Source organism: Astyanax mexicanus, chromosome 2 (assembly GCF_023375975.1).
Source record: "Astyanax mexicanus isolate ESR-SI-001 chromosome 2, AstMex3_surface, whole genome shotgun sequence".
In the NCBI taxonomy this organism is placed as follows: Eukaryota; Metazoa; Chordata; class Actinopteri; order Characiformes; family Acestrorhamphidae; genus Astyanax; species Astyanax mexicanus.
Window position 1 is genome coordinate 46,114,237 of NC_064409.1, and position 18,092 is coordinate 46,132,328.

General features: G+C 40.5%; 1 protein-coding gene across 1 annotated transcript in view; it reads left to right on the forward strand.

Moving 5' to 3' along the window:
• nuak1b (NUAK family, SNF1-like kinase, 1b) overlaps nt 1-17,280 on the forward strand; it is a 33,810-nt gene extending 16,530 nt beyond the window's left edge. Inside the window, exons 3-7 of the mRNA XM_049474370.1 lie at nt 5,015-5,166; nt 7,812-7,877; nt 8,123-8,242; nt 11,130-11,262; nt 12,258-17,280. Coding sequence (XP_049330327.1) covers nt 5,015-5,166; nt 7,812-7,877; nt 8,123-8,242; nt 11,130-11,262; nt 12,258-13,312 — 1,526 coding nt within the window. The 3' untranslated portion in view covers nt 13,313-17,280. The remainder of the gene's footprint in view (nt 1-5,014; nt 5,167-7,811; nt 7,878-8,122; nt 8,243-11,129; nt 11,263-12,257) is intronic.
• Nucleotides 17,281-18,092: the final 812 nt, after the last annotated feature.

Below are 18,092 nucleotides of genomic sequence, written 5' to 3' on the forward strand. Positions count from 1 at the left end.
AATAGCCAGTGTGTTTGTTACCTTGGGCCAGGGGTTTCGGTTGATGTATGGCAACATCGGCTGAGACTCTACTATTCAGAGTTGGGCCAAATGTAGTTTATAGTTTATACTGATTCCCATATTTTACTCAAAACATTGTGGGGGCACATGCAACACTTACGGAAGTGAGCTGAGCATTTGGGCCAGAATCAGACCCAAACAATTTTTGCTGATTTTTCCAAATTTGAACCAAATCACAATTGAAGTTGGTATTAAATGTAATTACAATCAGATTTGCACATATACATATCAGTCTACTCAATTCAGACATTATTTGTTGTGCAGAGTATAAGGAATATTGCAGGATATACCAGTCATTGAATAATTAAAATGTAAGAGATCTATCCCATCCCCTACCATGAGGGCGACTGTTTAGAAGGAGATGATGCTCCCTCATCTCTCCTGCTTCTGTGTAAGAAAACCAGCCCACCACTGATGCTGAATCCTTACAACATTGACCACACACATTGATTTGTGATGTTCAGACAGGCAAATCCGATCTGTTCTCTTAATATACTGACATCACTAATAACAGTGCGGACAGTCATCTCACCAGATCGGCCTGCCTGTAGTCTAAACATAGCCAGAATGTGCAGACAGGGGTGTTGAAGGACCAGTGGTGGGAATCTTTAGGGTGTGATCTGTGGTGTTTTAATGGCACTAAGCTGTTATGTCTGTCTCTGCTTTTTTCTCATCTGCTCTCTTTGCAGTATGGGTGTTACTGTGCCACGTCAGGCCTTGGGCACCCACCGCATTAGCTGACTTTGCCATTTTTTCAAGCAGATTCTCCACAGAGGCTGTGTTTATTAAGTGGTGCACATCTGAAGAGAAACTATATTTGCTTCTGCATGGTGTCATAACTCAGCAGCCCCAGTTGTGGTTGGCCTGGCCCGGAATCTGAAATGATGATTAGGAGAAAAACACCCCCTACATTAACCTCTGGAGTTGGGCTGCTTGGGTTGCTATCAACAGTGTGTGTGTTTTTTTTTCTTTTTCTTTTTTTGGTAAAGCCATGTGGTTTCTGGTGTATCTTGTTAAAACTCTGTTTACTGTTGTGGGTTGGCCTCCTACCAGAATAGCTGTAGATGTATAGACACACAGAAACGTATATCCGGCAACACCCATGTCAACCATTAAGTGCATGTGTGAGGTAAAGCTGATCCAGATGCTGAGTGCAAATGGGATTTCCCTACTAATCAAATCCTAGCCCACTAGCACACACACACACACACTAGCAAATGCTTGTCACTCCGGAGCATAATTCATAAGACATAAGATCTTTATTTACAGCGCAACACCAGCCAAGAGCCTTGCTCAATCTTTGTTTCTGCTCCAGATTTTTGGCTTCAAACTCTAGCTAAAAGTTTGCGCATCCAAAACTTCAGAGGTTCCGGCTGAAGCAGCACTTACACCAAGCCAGAGAGAGGTGTCTACTTGGTAACAGCGCATGCTCCTGTAGGGCTAATTATAGCTCTGCTGCCCAGACTGGAGCTGCGCGTCAGTGTTATGGAGTCTGAAAGGGGTGAGTGGCACATGAACAATGCACAGTAATTGCAGCGCTGCGAGTAGAGCAGCTGAACAAAGGGGCAGAGTGACGAGCGAGTGGAGCTCAGCGCCCCTTTTCTAGCCGAGGTTATGTAATCTGGCTAATTATCCCCCATGGAGCTCAGAGAAGTGGGGATAAGGGGTCAGAGGTTTCAGCTAATGATCAAACACACACACACAGAAATACACACAACATGAAACAACTGGAAAGTCTCCCCATGTCATGCTGGGTCATGCACTGGCAGCACCTCTAGACACTAAGCTTCCCACTGCGTCCCACTGGAACCACAGAATATATGAGTTTAGCACAGGTCACAGTCATTCAGACACCAGAATGGTGTTTTAAAGGGACCTATAAAGGAGTAATGAAACTTTAGAGAGTCCCCTGCCTTTCTCTCGTTCCTCAATGGGTTATGGAGAGGGAAACAAGCGAGGGGGCCGGTGGTCACACACACACACAGAACATTCCACCGCACTTTCATTCCAGGAAACTGTTCTGATCTTCACACTCCCCTGCAGTTATGGCAATGCACCCTGACCTCAGATAGATAAACATGAAGCCTGGTAATGCTAGCGATAAAGCAGCAATGGCCTATTTAGATAAGAAGGCTTTGTGTATCTCAGGTTTAGGGAATGTTTGTTGCACAGTCAGAGTTCAGACTAAAAGACTGTAAAAGTCATCCCCATAACTCAAAGAAACCTTAAGAGCATTTAGGTCTGTCAGGATTATTATATCATGAACTAATCATACAATACAGGGGCATACCTGCAATCAGTTTTGTTGACCCTGACATTATTGCTCATTGAGCATACTTGGCAAAACAAGGCTATTAATGTGACTTAAACTGTATGTTAAAATTCACTGTTCAAAAACAGCAGCTTTATTTATTTCTGTAGGAAAGAGCTGGAATTTACATCACAATATATTCCTTAATTTCTGTTGATGCAACAAAAGGAAAAAGGAAAACAGATGTCTGTACCAAAAAACTTGAATTTGTTAATTGTTGTGTAATGCATTGTGAAGTGAACGTACGACAGTCAGTGACAGGTGTTGTAAATTAAATATAATTAGAAACATTAGACAAATAATATCAACCATTATTATTGTTTTTTTCATACTTTACTTTTATTTGCTCCTCAAAAGAACAAGCAGCCATGGTCTGTTACAGATTAAACCAAAACCGGGGTTACATCACATTAACCCCCTACTTCTGATGATTTATATTATATCTAAACCCTGTCTTAATTCCAGAGCATTTATTTTATTTTAAAGTAATGAAAATAAAGTTTTTATTTGTTTAAAAAAAGTTACGTTCAAATATGTGCCTCCCGCCTGAATGAAGTAAATTGTAAGGAACACAACCTGACTGTGACTATTCCGTTTTCCTCATTAGTACGTCTGCTTTGCAAAAACATACCTGTAATTTTATTTTCTTACAGAGGAGCTTTGTACCTTTTCTTCAGCCACTCCATTCATTATATAATCATTTTGAGGAAAGGGCGCGTGAATAAACTGACAAGTGGTTCTTTTGGAAGTGTAATAGGTGCTGTGGCCTTGAATGGTGACCTCTCATCAACATGCAAACCGTTTCTTACGGCAGTGCTTGAACCTAACGGCCGCCTGCTGTATTCCACAACAAAGTGAGAAGAGCATGATTTACTGCAAAGGGAACAGTGGCACCGTGTTCTCCTTCCTCTCTGCCCTCTGTTCCTGTTCTAACTCTTTTTCCTGTATTTGCACAATCCTAGAAAACCGACAGTTAGCCTTCCTGCTTTGGAAGTTTAGCTTGGAAAAAGCTGCTGGAAGTTACGTCAAATTTACTGAACTTTCCGTTTACCCCAAAGTGTAGTTAATCAGCCAAGTGGTGCCTGGTATCTCCGAAATAATGGTTTTAGCTTTGCTCGCAAGATTCAGTGCTTATGTAACTAACAAGTAATGGAAGATCCCATACCCCACAGATTAGCACTGTGTACACTGCCAATGAAAAAGATTTAATAAACAGTAAGAACAGTTTAAAAATAGTAAATCTAAAATATATTAAGTAAAAATAGCCAGAAAAACTTTTTTTTTATAAACTGGAGTTTTATAAATTCAGTAGAAACAAAAAGATCCATAAACTATAAACAGTAACTTAGCAAGACCTTGTTTCTGTATAATTTCATAACAAAAGTGAAACAAAATAAAAAAAAATCCTGCATATTTAGTGCTGCATGTAAACTGCAAACAAATTAAATACAGTAAAAAGCAAATCAAACACAAAATAAATAAATATTAAAATTCTGATATTTTTTTACTGTGTCAGAATCTGACACTAAGTAGAGATGAGATGTTGGTTTAATCTGAGGTTTATGAGAGTGATGATAAATCATGTGGTTTATGGCATTGTACAATTACTGTATATCTGATCTGATCGATCTGATCTGCATAACACATCTATAAAAGTGGCCAAAGGTCAAGATAAAGAGAAAGACAGACTAATTCGAATTGGCCGCTACCTCTCTTTTATCTGATATCTGATCTATGATTCTCCTGTGTCAGAAACTATATTCAAGTCTATCGGAGATCAATCAACAGTTCAACACTGAGGCAAAGTGACTAAAAACACTGACACAAAACACATTGAATAATGTTATTAGGTGAGATTGAGCTTTCCATTATATTTTAGCTACTTTAGCAGCAGCATCACACTGTAGCTATAGTGTAAAACTAAAGAAGAAACACTGCACTGTAAGAACGTCTTGGCTGATTGTCTGTATTTGTGCTAAATGTGATTTTCGCTGACTCCAGCTGTAAGACTCTGGAGAGGGAGTGGCTGGATGTGAGCCTCAGTAGAGCGCAGGATGAACTTCTCGCGCTGGCTGGGTGACAGGCGCAGCCTGCTGGGGCACACCGCTGGGTGGGGTGCTGCTTAAAAGAAGATTTGGGGATTTTGGGACAGAAACAACCACATTCTGCTGCCTGCAGAAATCACAGCGATTCACTGTAATTTGCTGTGTTTGTTGTCGTTACACCACAAGCTGATCCTGGCCTTGCCCTGAGTCTCATACTCATTAGTGGTTTAAGCCATGACCCTGTGAACTCTGTGAGCTGCCCAGTCCAAAATATTTACTTTCTCTTTATGTTTGAATCTCTTTAATTTTGACCTTTTGTGAAATTTGGGAGGTTGGTCAAGTTTATATTCTTGACTCGAGGCCTTCTATTGAAGCTTGTTGCCGCCGTTGTGGCTGGCTGAACTTCTGTCCATCTGATCTGAACACTGGTCAGATATTACGCACCATGTACTTACTACATGTCATGCTGTGTGAACATGACCAGAGAAATACAGAGCGGGTAGATCAGAGGTTTACTGACTGTTATTTAGGCTGTTATTTTGATTTGAGCTTCGTTTTGTTTTAACTGAAGTATCCCCCGTCTGTTTTTGTGCTGCAGTGTTTGAGAATAAGGACAAGATTGTAATCGTGATGGAGTACGCCAGTAAAGGGGAGCTGTATGACTACATCAGCGAGCGGCGGCGTCTGACGGAGAGAGAGACGCGACACTTCTTCAGGCAGATTGTCTCTGCTGTGCACTACTGCCACAAGGTACCATATCATAAATGCTTTTAGATATGTAACGATACACTCTGTTCACAATTCCATTTAATTTACGATACCAAGTGCCCCATTTGGTTTTCTCACGATAAATTAAACAGATGTGAATAAAGAAAAATATGTTTTTTTTCTGTAGTGTAAACAATAGGGGTGTAATGATGCACTCTGCTCACAAGTCGATTCAATTCATGATTCAATTATTTCAATTATTTATTTGTAACACATTTTGAACAGTTTTTTATATTTCTTAAGTGTATAAATAATGCCAAATGCACTTTATGTATAATTATACCACAGTTAGTTCCGACCCTGCAATGTGATTAGCTGAAGGACGTTTTATAAGTGCCATTATCAGCACTGTAACTGAAGCTGTCCATGTATTACTCCGCTTTGTGCTGTAACGTGTCATATTGTTACTGATGTGCTGATCTACAGAAATACTATCCTGTTTAATTTCTTAATTAATCACTTATTTTTGAAGTGATCTAGAGTAAAAGTATTATTGTATATTTTGTCTTAGCTGAACAGTAGTAAACAGTGATAAAGTTAATATAAATACTCTGCCTAAATAGATTTTTTGTGTATTTTTCCATAAAGTATTTCCATTTTGGTTTTAATTTTGCTTTAATTTGGTTTAAATTTGCTTTAATTTACTTTAATTAATTTGCATTTCAAATTAAAACATGTTATTTTTTAATCCACTATATTATCCCAAATCTACTACTCATTGGTGACTGACATTGAAACTTGCCCCACCAGGCGAGGGAGGCATAGTGAGTGGGGCCACCCCACCAGCCCCAGCTCCCACAATTTAACAGAAACAGCAGATCCATGACAAACCCTTCTGTGATAGACAAATGATGGACAGCTAACTCTGGCTGTTGATTGGCCTAAAAAAAGTAACTGAAATCAGAAAGCAGTTGTTGGTGATTGGCTTCAGTCTAAAATTATTAAAATGTCCTCCGTCCTTTGTTTGCGCCCACTGGTTCTCCAGCCTGCACTAGCGGAATTCTGACCTCTGGTGTTCAAACAATGCAACTGAATGGGATTTCATAGTAATAGAACATGGAATTGTCTGATTTTGCGATGCACATCGTCAAATTTTTCCATCGCAATGCATTGTTGCATCGCAACTTGTAGATGTACAAAACCAAAATCCATTCTTTTCCTCCTTGTTCTGTCTTGTCTTCCCCCTGCTGTCCCTCCACCCTGCCTCGTGACCTTTATTGTGTACTCAGGCCTTTGTTCGCAACAGCATTTATTTAATAAAACCCAACGGCAATACATACACACACACACAGAATACATCAGCCCTGTGAGCCTGTTGTCTTTGGCTTGCTCACGTTCAGGAGGAATCTCCGAGTGACAGCCTGATGGGAAGCAGCTTCGCTTTCTGAGTCGTGCGTTTAGTCGTTTGGCTTAGCTTTCAGCAGAGTAATATGCTATCCTGTCATAGAGCATGTCCTCATTTGGTTGTTTGCCTGAAGCGAGAGAGAACGGAGCAGGCCACACGTACTGCAAACATTCTGACTGTAAGAAGACTTTTTCTAACTTTTTTTTTTGCCCAGTCTTTCATTATTGTTTCCTCTGTGGATCAGATCGCTTCACCATTTCTACTGTACGCATAGGCTAAGACCTCCAGCAGTGGCTCCTTCTCTTCCGCCGCCGCATTTAGAGTTTAGAGCCAGGTCCCCCACAGATGCAACAGTGGGTGGGCTGCACTATTGACACTGACATACAGCTACAGCTACAGCTGAGAGGGGAGTGATGATGTCATTTCCCTGGCTGGAAAAGCTCAGGGATGAACTTTGACCTGGATTAGGGTGGGACTGCAGTCACTATCATCACCACTGCGGGCTGGCATCAGCGCAGGCACATTAGCACACGTGGGTGGAGTTGAGTTGAGTTGAGTTTACACAGGATGTGCCACGCTTTGCCCTCGCCTCTCGGCCCATCTGCTCCGATCAGAAGCGTGCTGAACATGTGTTCCCCCTATTTGTGGCATCCAACTTGCACCGTGCACAGCCACAACGCTAATGAAGTCGACTGCGACCGAACCGGCGATCCTAATCTCGAACGTCTGTGCTCCTGGCCCTGCTCCCCACATGTTAATTGCCGCTTTAAAAGAAACGCTAATGACACAGCTGAGTTTTAATCCAGAGCCGGTGTGAGAACACAACTCTTGCTAGTCTGTAATTACAGATGTGTGTTTATGGCGCAGATGTTGGTTGGTTGATCTCAATATGTTGCCTATGACCTCAGTAGATATAAGAGTGTGGTGTTGTTGTCCAAAGAGCGTGTAGTATTTACTCAGCTACATGCTTTAGCTGTTAAAACATGAGATAATCCTTCATTATCTTCGCCAGTGGCTCCGATGCAGGACGCCTCGTGGCTGGGTAGTTGTAGGTTATGGGTTCAGAAGCTTGGATGTGAGCCAGGGGGTCATGGGTTTAATCCCAGCTTTTTAACATCTGCTACTGTCATTGCTGTGGAAAAAGACACTTAAGACCAAGTGTAGTCAGGAGTCGAGGGGATGCCCTTTATAGATAGCATTCATTAAATAAAGCACTGTTTAGGAACAAAAACATCATAGAGAAAACCAAACTGTAACGTATGTCCTATGTTTTCCTTTCCAGAATGGAGTGGTGCATAGGGATCTGAAACTGGAAAATGTGCTACTGGATGAGAACTGTAATATAAAGGTAATACGCTGATTTATTTATTTCTTTAGAGTTTTCAGTCTTTTTTCTTATGTCTTATAGTAATAAGAACAATCTATTCTGCAATTTAGAACTTTGTATGTATTAGCTAGATTTAAGATCTAAGAGTTATGTTGTCATGGTATCATGAATCAAAGCAGAATGTAATGTTTTGCATTTCTGTTTTGATACACTGATTATCTTCAGAAATGACAAATCCTGTATTTCTGGCATTTGTGTCTGATCAGATTGCTGACTTTGGGCTGTCCAACCTGTATCATAAGGACAAGCTCTTGCAGACATTCTGTGGCAGCCCACTGTATGCATCTCCAGAGATTGTTAACGGAAGACCTTATCGGGGCCCTGAGGTAAGACATTTACATTTACATTACTTTTAGGTTCATTCCCTAGGTAGACCCTTTGCTTGATGTGCATTTTTATTTTTTTTTATCAAAAAACAATGTCCTCATATGGGGAGAGTAGTTTATTTTAACATTTAAAAAAGGATCCATGGCATTTGGGAGCAGAAGGAACAAATTAGTCAAAAAAAACATTTACTAGAAAGTTTAGCTTTTTACAGTAAGTAATTAAACTAGTGTTTCAAACATAGAATTTTTTTGTCTGGACTGGCTAAAGAAACTTTTGACTGGGATTTCTGCCATCTTGTTTTCAATCAATTGAGTCATGTGACCACTGGATGGTACAGAAGGCGTCTCCACATGAGGCCAAAAGGTCATCTTTTTTAAAAATAAAATATCATGGTGCAGAGAAGCAAAAATGTCATGTCTCCACATGATGACGCAAGAGCTCAAGTGGTTAAAAATCATATTTTTTTACTCAGCAGATATAAATCAACAGAATAAACATTTAGAATCTCATCCAGCCCACAAAACAGCATCTGGCCCTCCTGTTGATCATCATTCCAAGTAATATTTGAATGAATATAGTAAATGCCAGACATTGCCCAGGTTCAGCCCATATTAATGTTACTATAATGGAAGTACATTCAAAGCAAACAGAAGCTCATCTTTTATAAAATTCAAATCCTCTGCTCAGTCTTCATAGTGTAAAGGTACAGTATAACAATGACTCTTTCTCTCTGGATGTATGTGTGTGTGTATAATAAACCAGGCAGAAAGAGTTGCTGAAGCAGTACGCTGCACTTTGATAGGATTATCCAGCCTCAGATCAGCTCTACTAGCAGACCCTCACTCTTTCCCATTGCTTTAAGATAAGGATGTCTTCTAGTTACTGCTGTGGAATCAGCCAAACCCCTTCAGTACTGAACAAGACTCAGATACATCCTCTCTCTCTTTAACTCTTTAATTGTAGAAGCTTAGTGTGCCTCTGAGTGCTCCTCTTTACATGTGATGATGAGCACCATTGACAGAAAAGCTGAGATTGTTCTAAAAAAAAAGCACAGTAAAGGATACTTTTTGAGGACATTTGAAGCTTGTGAAGTTTTTATGGTTGCTGCTGCCATGAAACGTCCTCACAAAAGCATTCGGATGAGTTCTACAGGCTTGGGCGGTAAAAATGGTTGTTTTCGAAAGTATTTACACTACTGTGCAAAAGTTCAAGCGCATGACTCAAAACCAAACAAACATTATATTTGATGCAAAACACATGCAAATAAACATAAATACTGCAAAAAGTAATGAGAAATTTTATTTTTTAAGAAAGTAATTAATATACTGAGAGCAATTATGAAGAACAAAGTATAGTTCCAGATCTCCTGTATGCTCCCAGTCAGTGATCCAGTGGATTAGTTCAATTCCATTCCCAGCCCTCCTGATTTAATATGATTAAGTGCTGATTTACCAAACCAAAGAAGTTTATAAGTTGAGAACTATATATAAAAAAAACTCTAGACTTCATGAGGAGAGCTTTTTTTTTTCATTTTAATTAAACACAGGGATGCAAACCAATTCATATTTACGTTATATTTGTAGCATTTAGCTGACTTATAACAAGGTTATTACTGTTACAGAGGTTGGCCAGTTTAGTGTTAGGAATCTTGTCCAAGTGCTTTTATTGGTGTAGTGCAGCATAGACACCCAGAGTGGGAATTGAACCCCAGTCTCCCACATGATGCGGTAGTTTATTGGCATGTAGTAGTGTTATCCACTGCACCACACCACCTACGACATCAACCACAAAACCACCACTTTTTGTATGAAAAAATAAATAAATAAAATCTTATTTTGAACCTGTGTCTAACACTTTTGCACAGTACTGTATGCTGTTATGTTTTCTTTCTGCCCATTTTTCTGCCCTTCTGTCTTTGTGGTAGGTAAAGAGATCCTGTTTACAGCAGGCTTGTTAGGCGTTTCCAGAATGCCAGACTGAGTCTGGCAGCTGAGTGTTCTATAACAAGTGCGGGCCATATTTTTAGACTCAAAAGCAGAGGCTTTCAATTTGCTTTAATTTGCTGCAATTTTCCTACGGGTACAAAAAAAAATACAGCAACTGAGAGATTGCAATCAAAATTACAGTATACTCTTATGGGAAAAGCCACAAATTACAGCCAGCAAGAGGAATAAATAGCACACACAATGGCTGTGTCACCTTGTCATGATCGGAATCTCTCCACACTCTGAACGATGAGAGGAAGGCCCTGAGCAAAACAATTTGGGAGGAAGTCTAATCACTCAAGACTTGCTATCTGATTTCCTGTGACCCGACACCCATACAGGACCCAGCAAGCCTTTGTGAGATGGTTTATTTAATGAGGGGACTGGGCCTATAAGAGAGTGCAAGGTTTTCCCAGTTCTTTGAGGTATCTCAAATCTTGCTTCCATTAGCCACTTGTGCCTTCTAGCTGCTCTTCCCTGCTCCTCCACTGGGGCTGTGGGTCTTATGTAAGTTGCTCTGTGTGTGTGCTGAGAGAAGGAGCTTATATAAGAGAAGGCCCAAAAAACAGGACAGAATGACTGATAACATTAGTGCTTCTTACCTGAGAAGTGCACACTGATTTACAGATTTACCGCACACTGACACTTAGTCTGACTGTCACAGCATAAGAGGACAAGAGCGCCATTGTACTTTGGCGGCTACAATGCCGGGAGCAATAAGCATGAAGACCTGGCTGTTCATGCGTGACAGGAGGAGTCTTTTACCCCCTTAAAAGTTATCTTATCTTTAGCGTGTCTGTTTCTCTCAGGCAGTGCAGATTGTAGGGTTTTTTGTTCTGCAGTCTTTTATAGTGCTTATTGTCCAGAGTCAGCAGATGCCAATGTTATCTGTTCCCTGCAGGTGGACAGCTGGGCGCTGGGAGTGCTGCTCTATACTCTGGTCTACGGTACGATGCCATTCGACGGGGGAGACCACAAGAACCTCATCCGCCAAATCAGCAATGGAGAATACAGAGAACCCACACAGTCTTCAGGTACAGAACTGTTCTTTTAGGACTAATTCATGCTCTTTGTAGTTTAGAGAGAATAGAAAGATGAGATTGTACATGTATTAAATTGGACATACAATACATTTATGGACTTTATCTATTATGTAAATATAATTATTTTGAGAGCTCTGGAAAAAAATAAGAAAACACTTAAAAATGGAATATAATTAAGAGAAAGATGGTCACAAATATCAAACCAAGCTGAACTGCTTGAATTTTTGCACCAAGTGTGGCATAAAGTTATCCAAAAGCAGTGTGTAATACTGGTGGAGTAGATCATGTAAGTATAAATAATAGGGTTATTCCACCAAATATTGATTTCTGGACTCTTAAAACTTTATAAATATGAACTTGTTTTCTTTGCATTATTTAAGATCTAAAAGCTCTACATCTTTATTTGTTATTTCAGCCATTTCTTATTTTCTGCAAATAAATGCTCTAAATGACAATATTTTAATATAAAATGTTGTCCGTGGTTTATAGAATAAAACAACAGAGTTCATTTGACTCAAACAAATACCAATGTATAGCAAAATCAGAGAAACAGGAAATAAAGTGGTAATTTTTTTTCAGAGCTGTATATAGAGTAGGTAGAGATATTATCCAGTAATCCAGACTGTGCGTTTCAGGCTTAATTAAGTGCTACATTTTTGTATTTTTGTTAGGTGGTATATGCACACTTTTTGTTTTTAATCTACAGTTATGGTATTAGAAAAATACAGTACTACAATCTTTAAAGAAAAAAACACATGGCATTGTTTAGTAAACAAAAAGTGTTAAACAAACCAGAATATGTTTTATATTGTACGTTTTTCAAAGTCAACACCTCTTCCTTAGTTGAGTCAGCTTTGCACATCTTGGCATTTTGTCAGTCAGCTTTATAAAAAAAATATATAAAACATTGAATGAGAATGTGTGTCTAAATCTTTGAATGGTACTGTACATGATCCTAAGCTCTACATAACTGCGTGCTTCTCCAGATGCACGGGGTCTGATTCGCTGGATGCTGATGGTGAACCCGGATAGACGGGCTACAGTGGAGGACATCGCAAATCACTGGTGGGTGAACTGGGGCTGGAAGAGCAGCGTCTGTGACTGCGAGACCCAACGTGACACCGGCTCCCCCATGCTGGCTCGCCTCATCGACTGGCAGAACCGGACAGAACCACGAGGCACCAAAGGCACTCGGCCTGAGCCGCTCCTGCTGGTCCGCCAGCGGCTGAAGAAGTCCAAGAAAGAGAATGATGGAGGGATGCCCCACTGCCATGGAGAAGACAGCCTGGGCCTGAAGAGACCGAAAGGCATTCTAAAGACACGCACATCAGAAGAGCAGCACTCTCCCACCCTGGAGGACATCGAGCTGGTGCCCACCGCAAAAGAAGCAGAGCGGGAGACGGGGTCTGCGGAGGGGCGAGAAGAGGAGGAGGAGCCAGCACTGACGGGAGGCTCTCCAGCTAAGATGGTGCCCATCCTGCCAAAGAAGGGCATCTTGAAGAACAGCCAGCAACGTGAATCAGGGTACTATTCTTCTCCAGAGCGCAGTGAGTCCTCCGACCTGCTAGGCGGTACTATAACTCCACTCGTCGCCAGCTCACCACCGAAGCGTGCCGTAGGTAGAAAGGGCATTCTGAAGCGCAACGGCAAATACTCCACCTACAGCGCCATGCCTTCCATGAGCGTCCTCGGAGAGCCTCCATCCGGAGACTCGGGTTTGTCGCGCAGCCAGAGCCGGCCCTCCAGCATTGTGGGCGAAGACAGCAGCATCCTGACCAACAGCTCCTTCAGCGGAGTGGACTGGCCTCCCATCGCCCCGCGGCCCAAGATCAGAAGCTGCGTGTCTGCAGAGAACCTGCTTCAGCTGGCCAACTTCAAAGGGCTTCAGGCGGCACCGCCTCTCCACGGCGGTAAATTTGGCAGAGCGGCGCACGGGCAAGGCTCTCCTGGAGACAACAGCAGCTTCTCCCTGCTGGGAGACCTGGATGACATGACTCAGGTGTACCAGCAAGCCCTGGATATCAGCAGCAACCTGTCGTAGAGAAAGAGGGGTAGAAGAAGTAAAGATGTAAAGAGAAAGAGAGAGAGAGAGGAGGCAGAGGGGAATGTGCGAGGCTCTGATTTGCTTCGTGCATCTCTGACGACCAGTGTGATGCTGGGATAGTCTGATCAGGAGACTGAACAGATCGAGTTGGGTTTATACACTACCGAACACACACACACAAAAATCACACAGATACAAGCTTAGTGTAGTACAGTACGTGTTCAGTAGGTACAGTGGTAGTTAGTTACTTCTGCCTGCCCTCAACCCTCACAAAGACCAGTGCTGAGTTCAAATGTTTACATGTTCAAGCAGAAGGTGAGTTAGAATCACACATAGACACACCACACAGTGGGCGGCTCTGAAGACGAAGCAGAGAGCCGAGCTGAGTTTACAAAAGCACCTTAAAACTCACGTAGAGCACATGTTGTGATTTTTACTTCCTGTAAAAAAAAAAATGAAAAAGAAAACCAGGGTCTTGCTCAAAATGAACTGACAGTGTCATTTATTTATTAATATTTTAGAGCGTAGAGTTAGCGATACAGAACTGGTGTGCTCTGGCTGTACTGGAAGAGCGGGAATCTCAGTCTCTCCTTTAACCCGAATGGAACTGACATATATAATTATTATATATGCTATTTATTTCGTTATTAATCACTAAGACCGTATACATGAGACATGAGGCCTCATATATATATAAAATATATTATGACAAACTCTTACAGGTCTTATATTTAGACTCATTTGTATGGGAATATGTAGGAAGTGCCTTTTTAAAATTCATATAAAATTATGTATGTCATTTCCTAAAACAAAGAAAAAGTGGAGAGAGATGCCAGATGGAGCCATCACCAGATGTGCTGTTCTGTTTTTGTATTGTATTGAATGTTGAGAGACCCAGGACCTCAGAGTGCAAGGCCTTTTCTATAAGCACATTGGCCACGGCCACGTTGGTAATGTTAGCCCAAGCCATCAAACCTCTGTAAAGTCTTTGTAAAAAGCTTCTAGTGACAACCCTTTTTTTCTCTACATGCTACTTAAAGATTGACAGTTCAGTGACGGGCGCTGATCCTGCGTGAAGATGAAAGGGCAGCTTCTAAAGCTCCTAACTCTTCCCGACCTCTCCGAATCCCTCACACAATGACTTTGTTTCTGTCTGTTCTGCTGCCCTGTTTAAGGTTTTATCCTCAAAGGCTTTAAAAGGCCTGCCCGTGTCTGACTGGCTCTTGGAAGAGTGCTTGTGCATTGTTTGGCTCTCTGGGTTGGAGTGTGTGTGGGTTTCTTGATTGAAGTGAATTGCTTTTTAAGCCCTCTGGACATCTTCACCTTAGCAGGCTTTTTTCTTTTTTTCTTTTTTTTTAAACAAGTAGGTAGCACTTTCAGACACACTCTCAGTTCTGAGGAATGTAACAGGCCAAAACAGGCAGTTTAGACATTTCCACTGTTTTTTTTTCCTGAAGAGCTGATGCCTCTACTTGTTTACATCCAGATTTGTTGAGTCCTCATACTGTGATTGACCAGTATGAGGACCAACTAGGCACAGTTGACTTTTTTTTTTTTGTATGTCATTCGTTTTTTTGATGTGATCTTTGGAACGTTGACCCAACAGAGGATTAAGAAAAAAAAGCAGGTAAACATTACTGTTTTCAAAACAGTGATGATCCAGCAAATTCCAAAGGCTCTTGGCAAAAGCAGTGGCATGCATGTTTGTACTAGAACTTGTTCTGGGGGTGCTTTGCTGTTTTGTATACTTAAATAAGTTGGGCTTTTTGGACTTTTACCATTGATTATTGTGCGTAAATCAACTTGGAACAAAGTTAGTATGCTAGGTAACGTAGCCTTAATGTAGTAGTGAAATGGAGATGCACCAAGTATTCAGCAAATACTTGATGAAATAGTTTGGATGAAAATGGTGTTTGACTGAATCTATGAAAAGACAGAAAAATAAATATAGAACATGATTGTTTTTAATAATGCGATTAAATCGCAACCTGCAAAAAAAATCTATTTGGTGTTCACTTTTCGTTCATTTTGCATTTTTGCAGTTTCAGTTTCAGCCGAAAATGCTTATTTGAGTGCATCCCTATAGTGAAGTCACACAGAGTGTGTTGTAGAAGGTAAGTGAGTGTAGATGTTGAGCAGATTTAGAGAAAGATTTAGAGAAGTGTGTTATTAATAATAGTGGTAGGTACGAACGTTAGGTACAATCCTTTTCCAGTAAGCAGGTTTCATGAAGGATTAACTGGAAAATGGAGACAGCAGCTTTTAATCCTGCTGTACATTAAGAAAGACGACTGGAAGTGTTGACGTAGCGCGATGAGGTAGGTAGAGATTGAGAAAGGACGTGGAAAGTGTTTGTTTTATAGTTCTCCGTGTCTGAAAGACAGGGAAAGTAGTGCTGAATGTTGTTTAATGTAGAGGAGATTGTTTCACAGTTCCTGTTTGTGCACCCCCCTCCAGCAAAGCCCCCTCATCATGATCATCATCATCATCATCTATTACAATGAATAGCAGAAGGAGTGCTGAAATAGATAAATCGCTAAAACCACGTATCAACAAACCGACTGACATCTGTGCAACATATGAAGGCGGTTTGTGCAACAGAGGTCCTGGGTACTGCAGAAAAATGAGACACCCTTTGTGTATTGCATTGTATTGCATTTTTGTATTGCATTGTATTGTCAACTGGATTCACAGTGAAAAAATTATACTACGTTAGTATTTTCGTTTATTATGCTTCAGTTTTTGATTCTCCAAAATATTGAATCTTTTATCATTTTATTTTATTTTTAATTTCTTTTTATTTTATGGCAGAAGCATGGATGTGGTACTCCCTGATTCAACCGGGGCTGAAATTTCTGAAACGTCTCACAGTAAGCCTCATTCACATGATGGAACTGATCCTAGATCAGCAGTCCTGTTCCAAAACATGCAGAATATGTCTTTGTCCTCGTCCTAGTGCTGACTGACTGACAGCGATACACAGCAGATAGTGGAGAAGTCCAGTTCTGTCCTGCCTTAAGCAAGGGAACTTCTCACCTACACAACAGAGAAGCTTCAGCAGGTCCAGCTCATTCGTTCAAGAGCTAGAGCCATTCCAAAGATGCCTTCTGAAAGGCGGCAAATGGTTTAAAAAATCACACCAAGGTTCAGTTCAGGCTTATTCGTCTCTGTCTGCATTGCTGGTGAACTCGTGTCTTAAGGAACCACTATGAATCACCGTAAAGTGCCATTGTGCTGTCACAGCTGATCAGCACACAGTTAGTTCACATTCACCACAGAGTGGTCGCAAAGAAAGGACAAAGCCACACAATTTGATGAGCTGCAAACGTGTTTTCTGCCAAACTGGAATTAACTGGTGCATATCTGTTAGTTAGCAGAAAGTCTACTTATAGGAAAACTTGACTGGATATTGTTATTGACAATAAAAAGATAGTATTATTATGTTATTTAAGTATTATTTTTTTGATTATTTTTGTTACGATTCATTACCATTGTTGGCCAAACGCCACAATAATCGTTTTCTTTTTTTTTTGCCTAATTGATTTGAAACCCTTGACTGCCGAGGTGGTTTTTGTTTCAGTGCCTTTGCTCTCTTTTATGATCATGTTAAATTTTTTTGATAATGATAATTATAACAGTTGTGTTTTTATACTCTATTTATTGGTGGTGAAGCCATTTTGCTTGATGTAACGACACCCCATGCCTCGTCTATGGCTGTGTGGGAGCGAGTGCTTTAGATATGAGTCAGGATTACATGGAAAGACAGAGAACGACAGAGAAAGAGAGCATGGGCTGCAGTTATGTCATTGTGTTGTACAGGCATTGGTTGGTTGACTGTTTGTCTGAGGTGCTGATGCTCTTGTTCAGATAGTAAATCTGAAAGAGTTCAGTGGTCAGTATCTCTTATGTATGGCGAAACCAAGCCACTGTAAAAACAGCTCAATAAATGGATCATTTCAAAAGAAGTTATTGTGTCTGTGAGCTTTATTTTTACGCAACAGGGAGAAGATACGAAAAAGCATTTCACCCATCACACATCTTCATTTTTCAGTAAATGTAAAAAAACATATTTTGTTCTTTGAATGGTTCTGACACATTCTCTCAGTTTCTACTCTTTGAAACAGATTTTAAAATGCTAAATTAACCTTTTTTGCATTGATTTTACAAGCTTCCTTCTTAGAGACTTGACTTTTCATAGTATTTCTCCTTCTTAGACTTTAGACTTTACTTTTACAGCTACACACTTGTCTGATGGAGGTACGGCAGCAGCTGAGGGACATACAGTACCAGTCAAAATTTTGATAACACCTTCTCGTTATGCTATATTTTCCTTTATTTAATGTATTTTCTACATTATAGATTAGTATTAAAGACATGAAAACATTTAAAGGGACACCTATGTGTTTGACCTTTACAATCTCCTGACCTAAACCCAACTGAGATGGGTGATTTGGGATGAGCTGGAGCTTCACAGTGTGAAGGAAAAGCAGCAACTGTTGTTCAGGAACTCCTTCAGGACGCTGAGAAAACTATTTCAGGTTTTTTTTCCTGAGATTAAAATACCAAGAGTGTTCAGATCAGTCCTCAATGCTAAATCTGATACTTAGAAGAACCTAAAGTATAAAACCCATTCTGGAAGGCATTTTCAGTTGTCAGTGACCAAAAATTATATTTCCTGTGGATGGGGTTTAAGATGGCTGCACTGTATATCAACAGTAGTAAAAACGGTAGTAGTATTTTTATTATCTCTTCTATCTACTATATTTGCATCAAATTA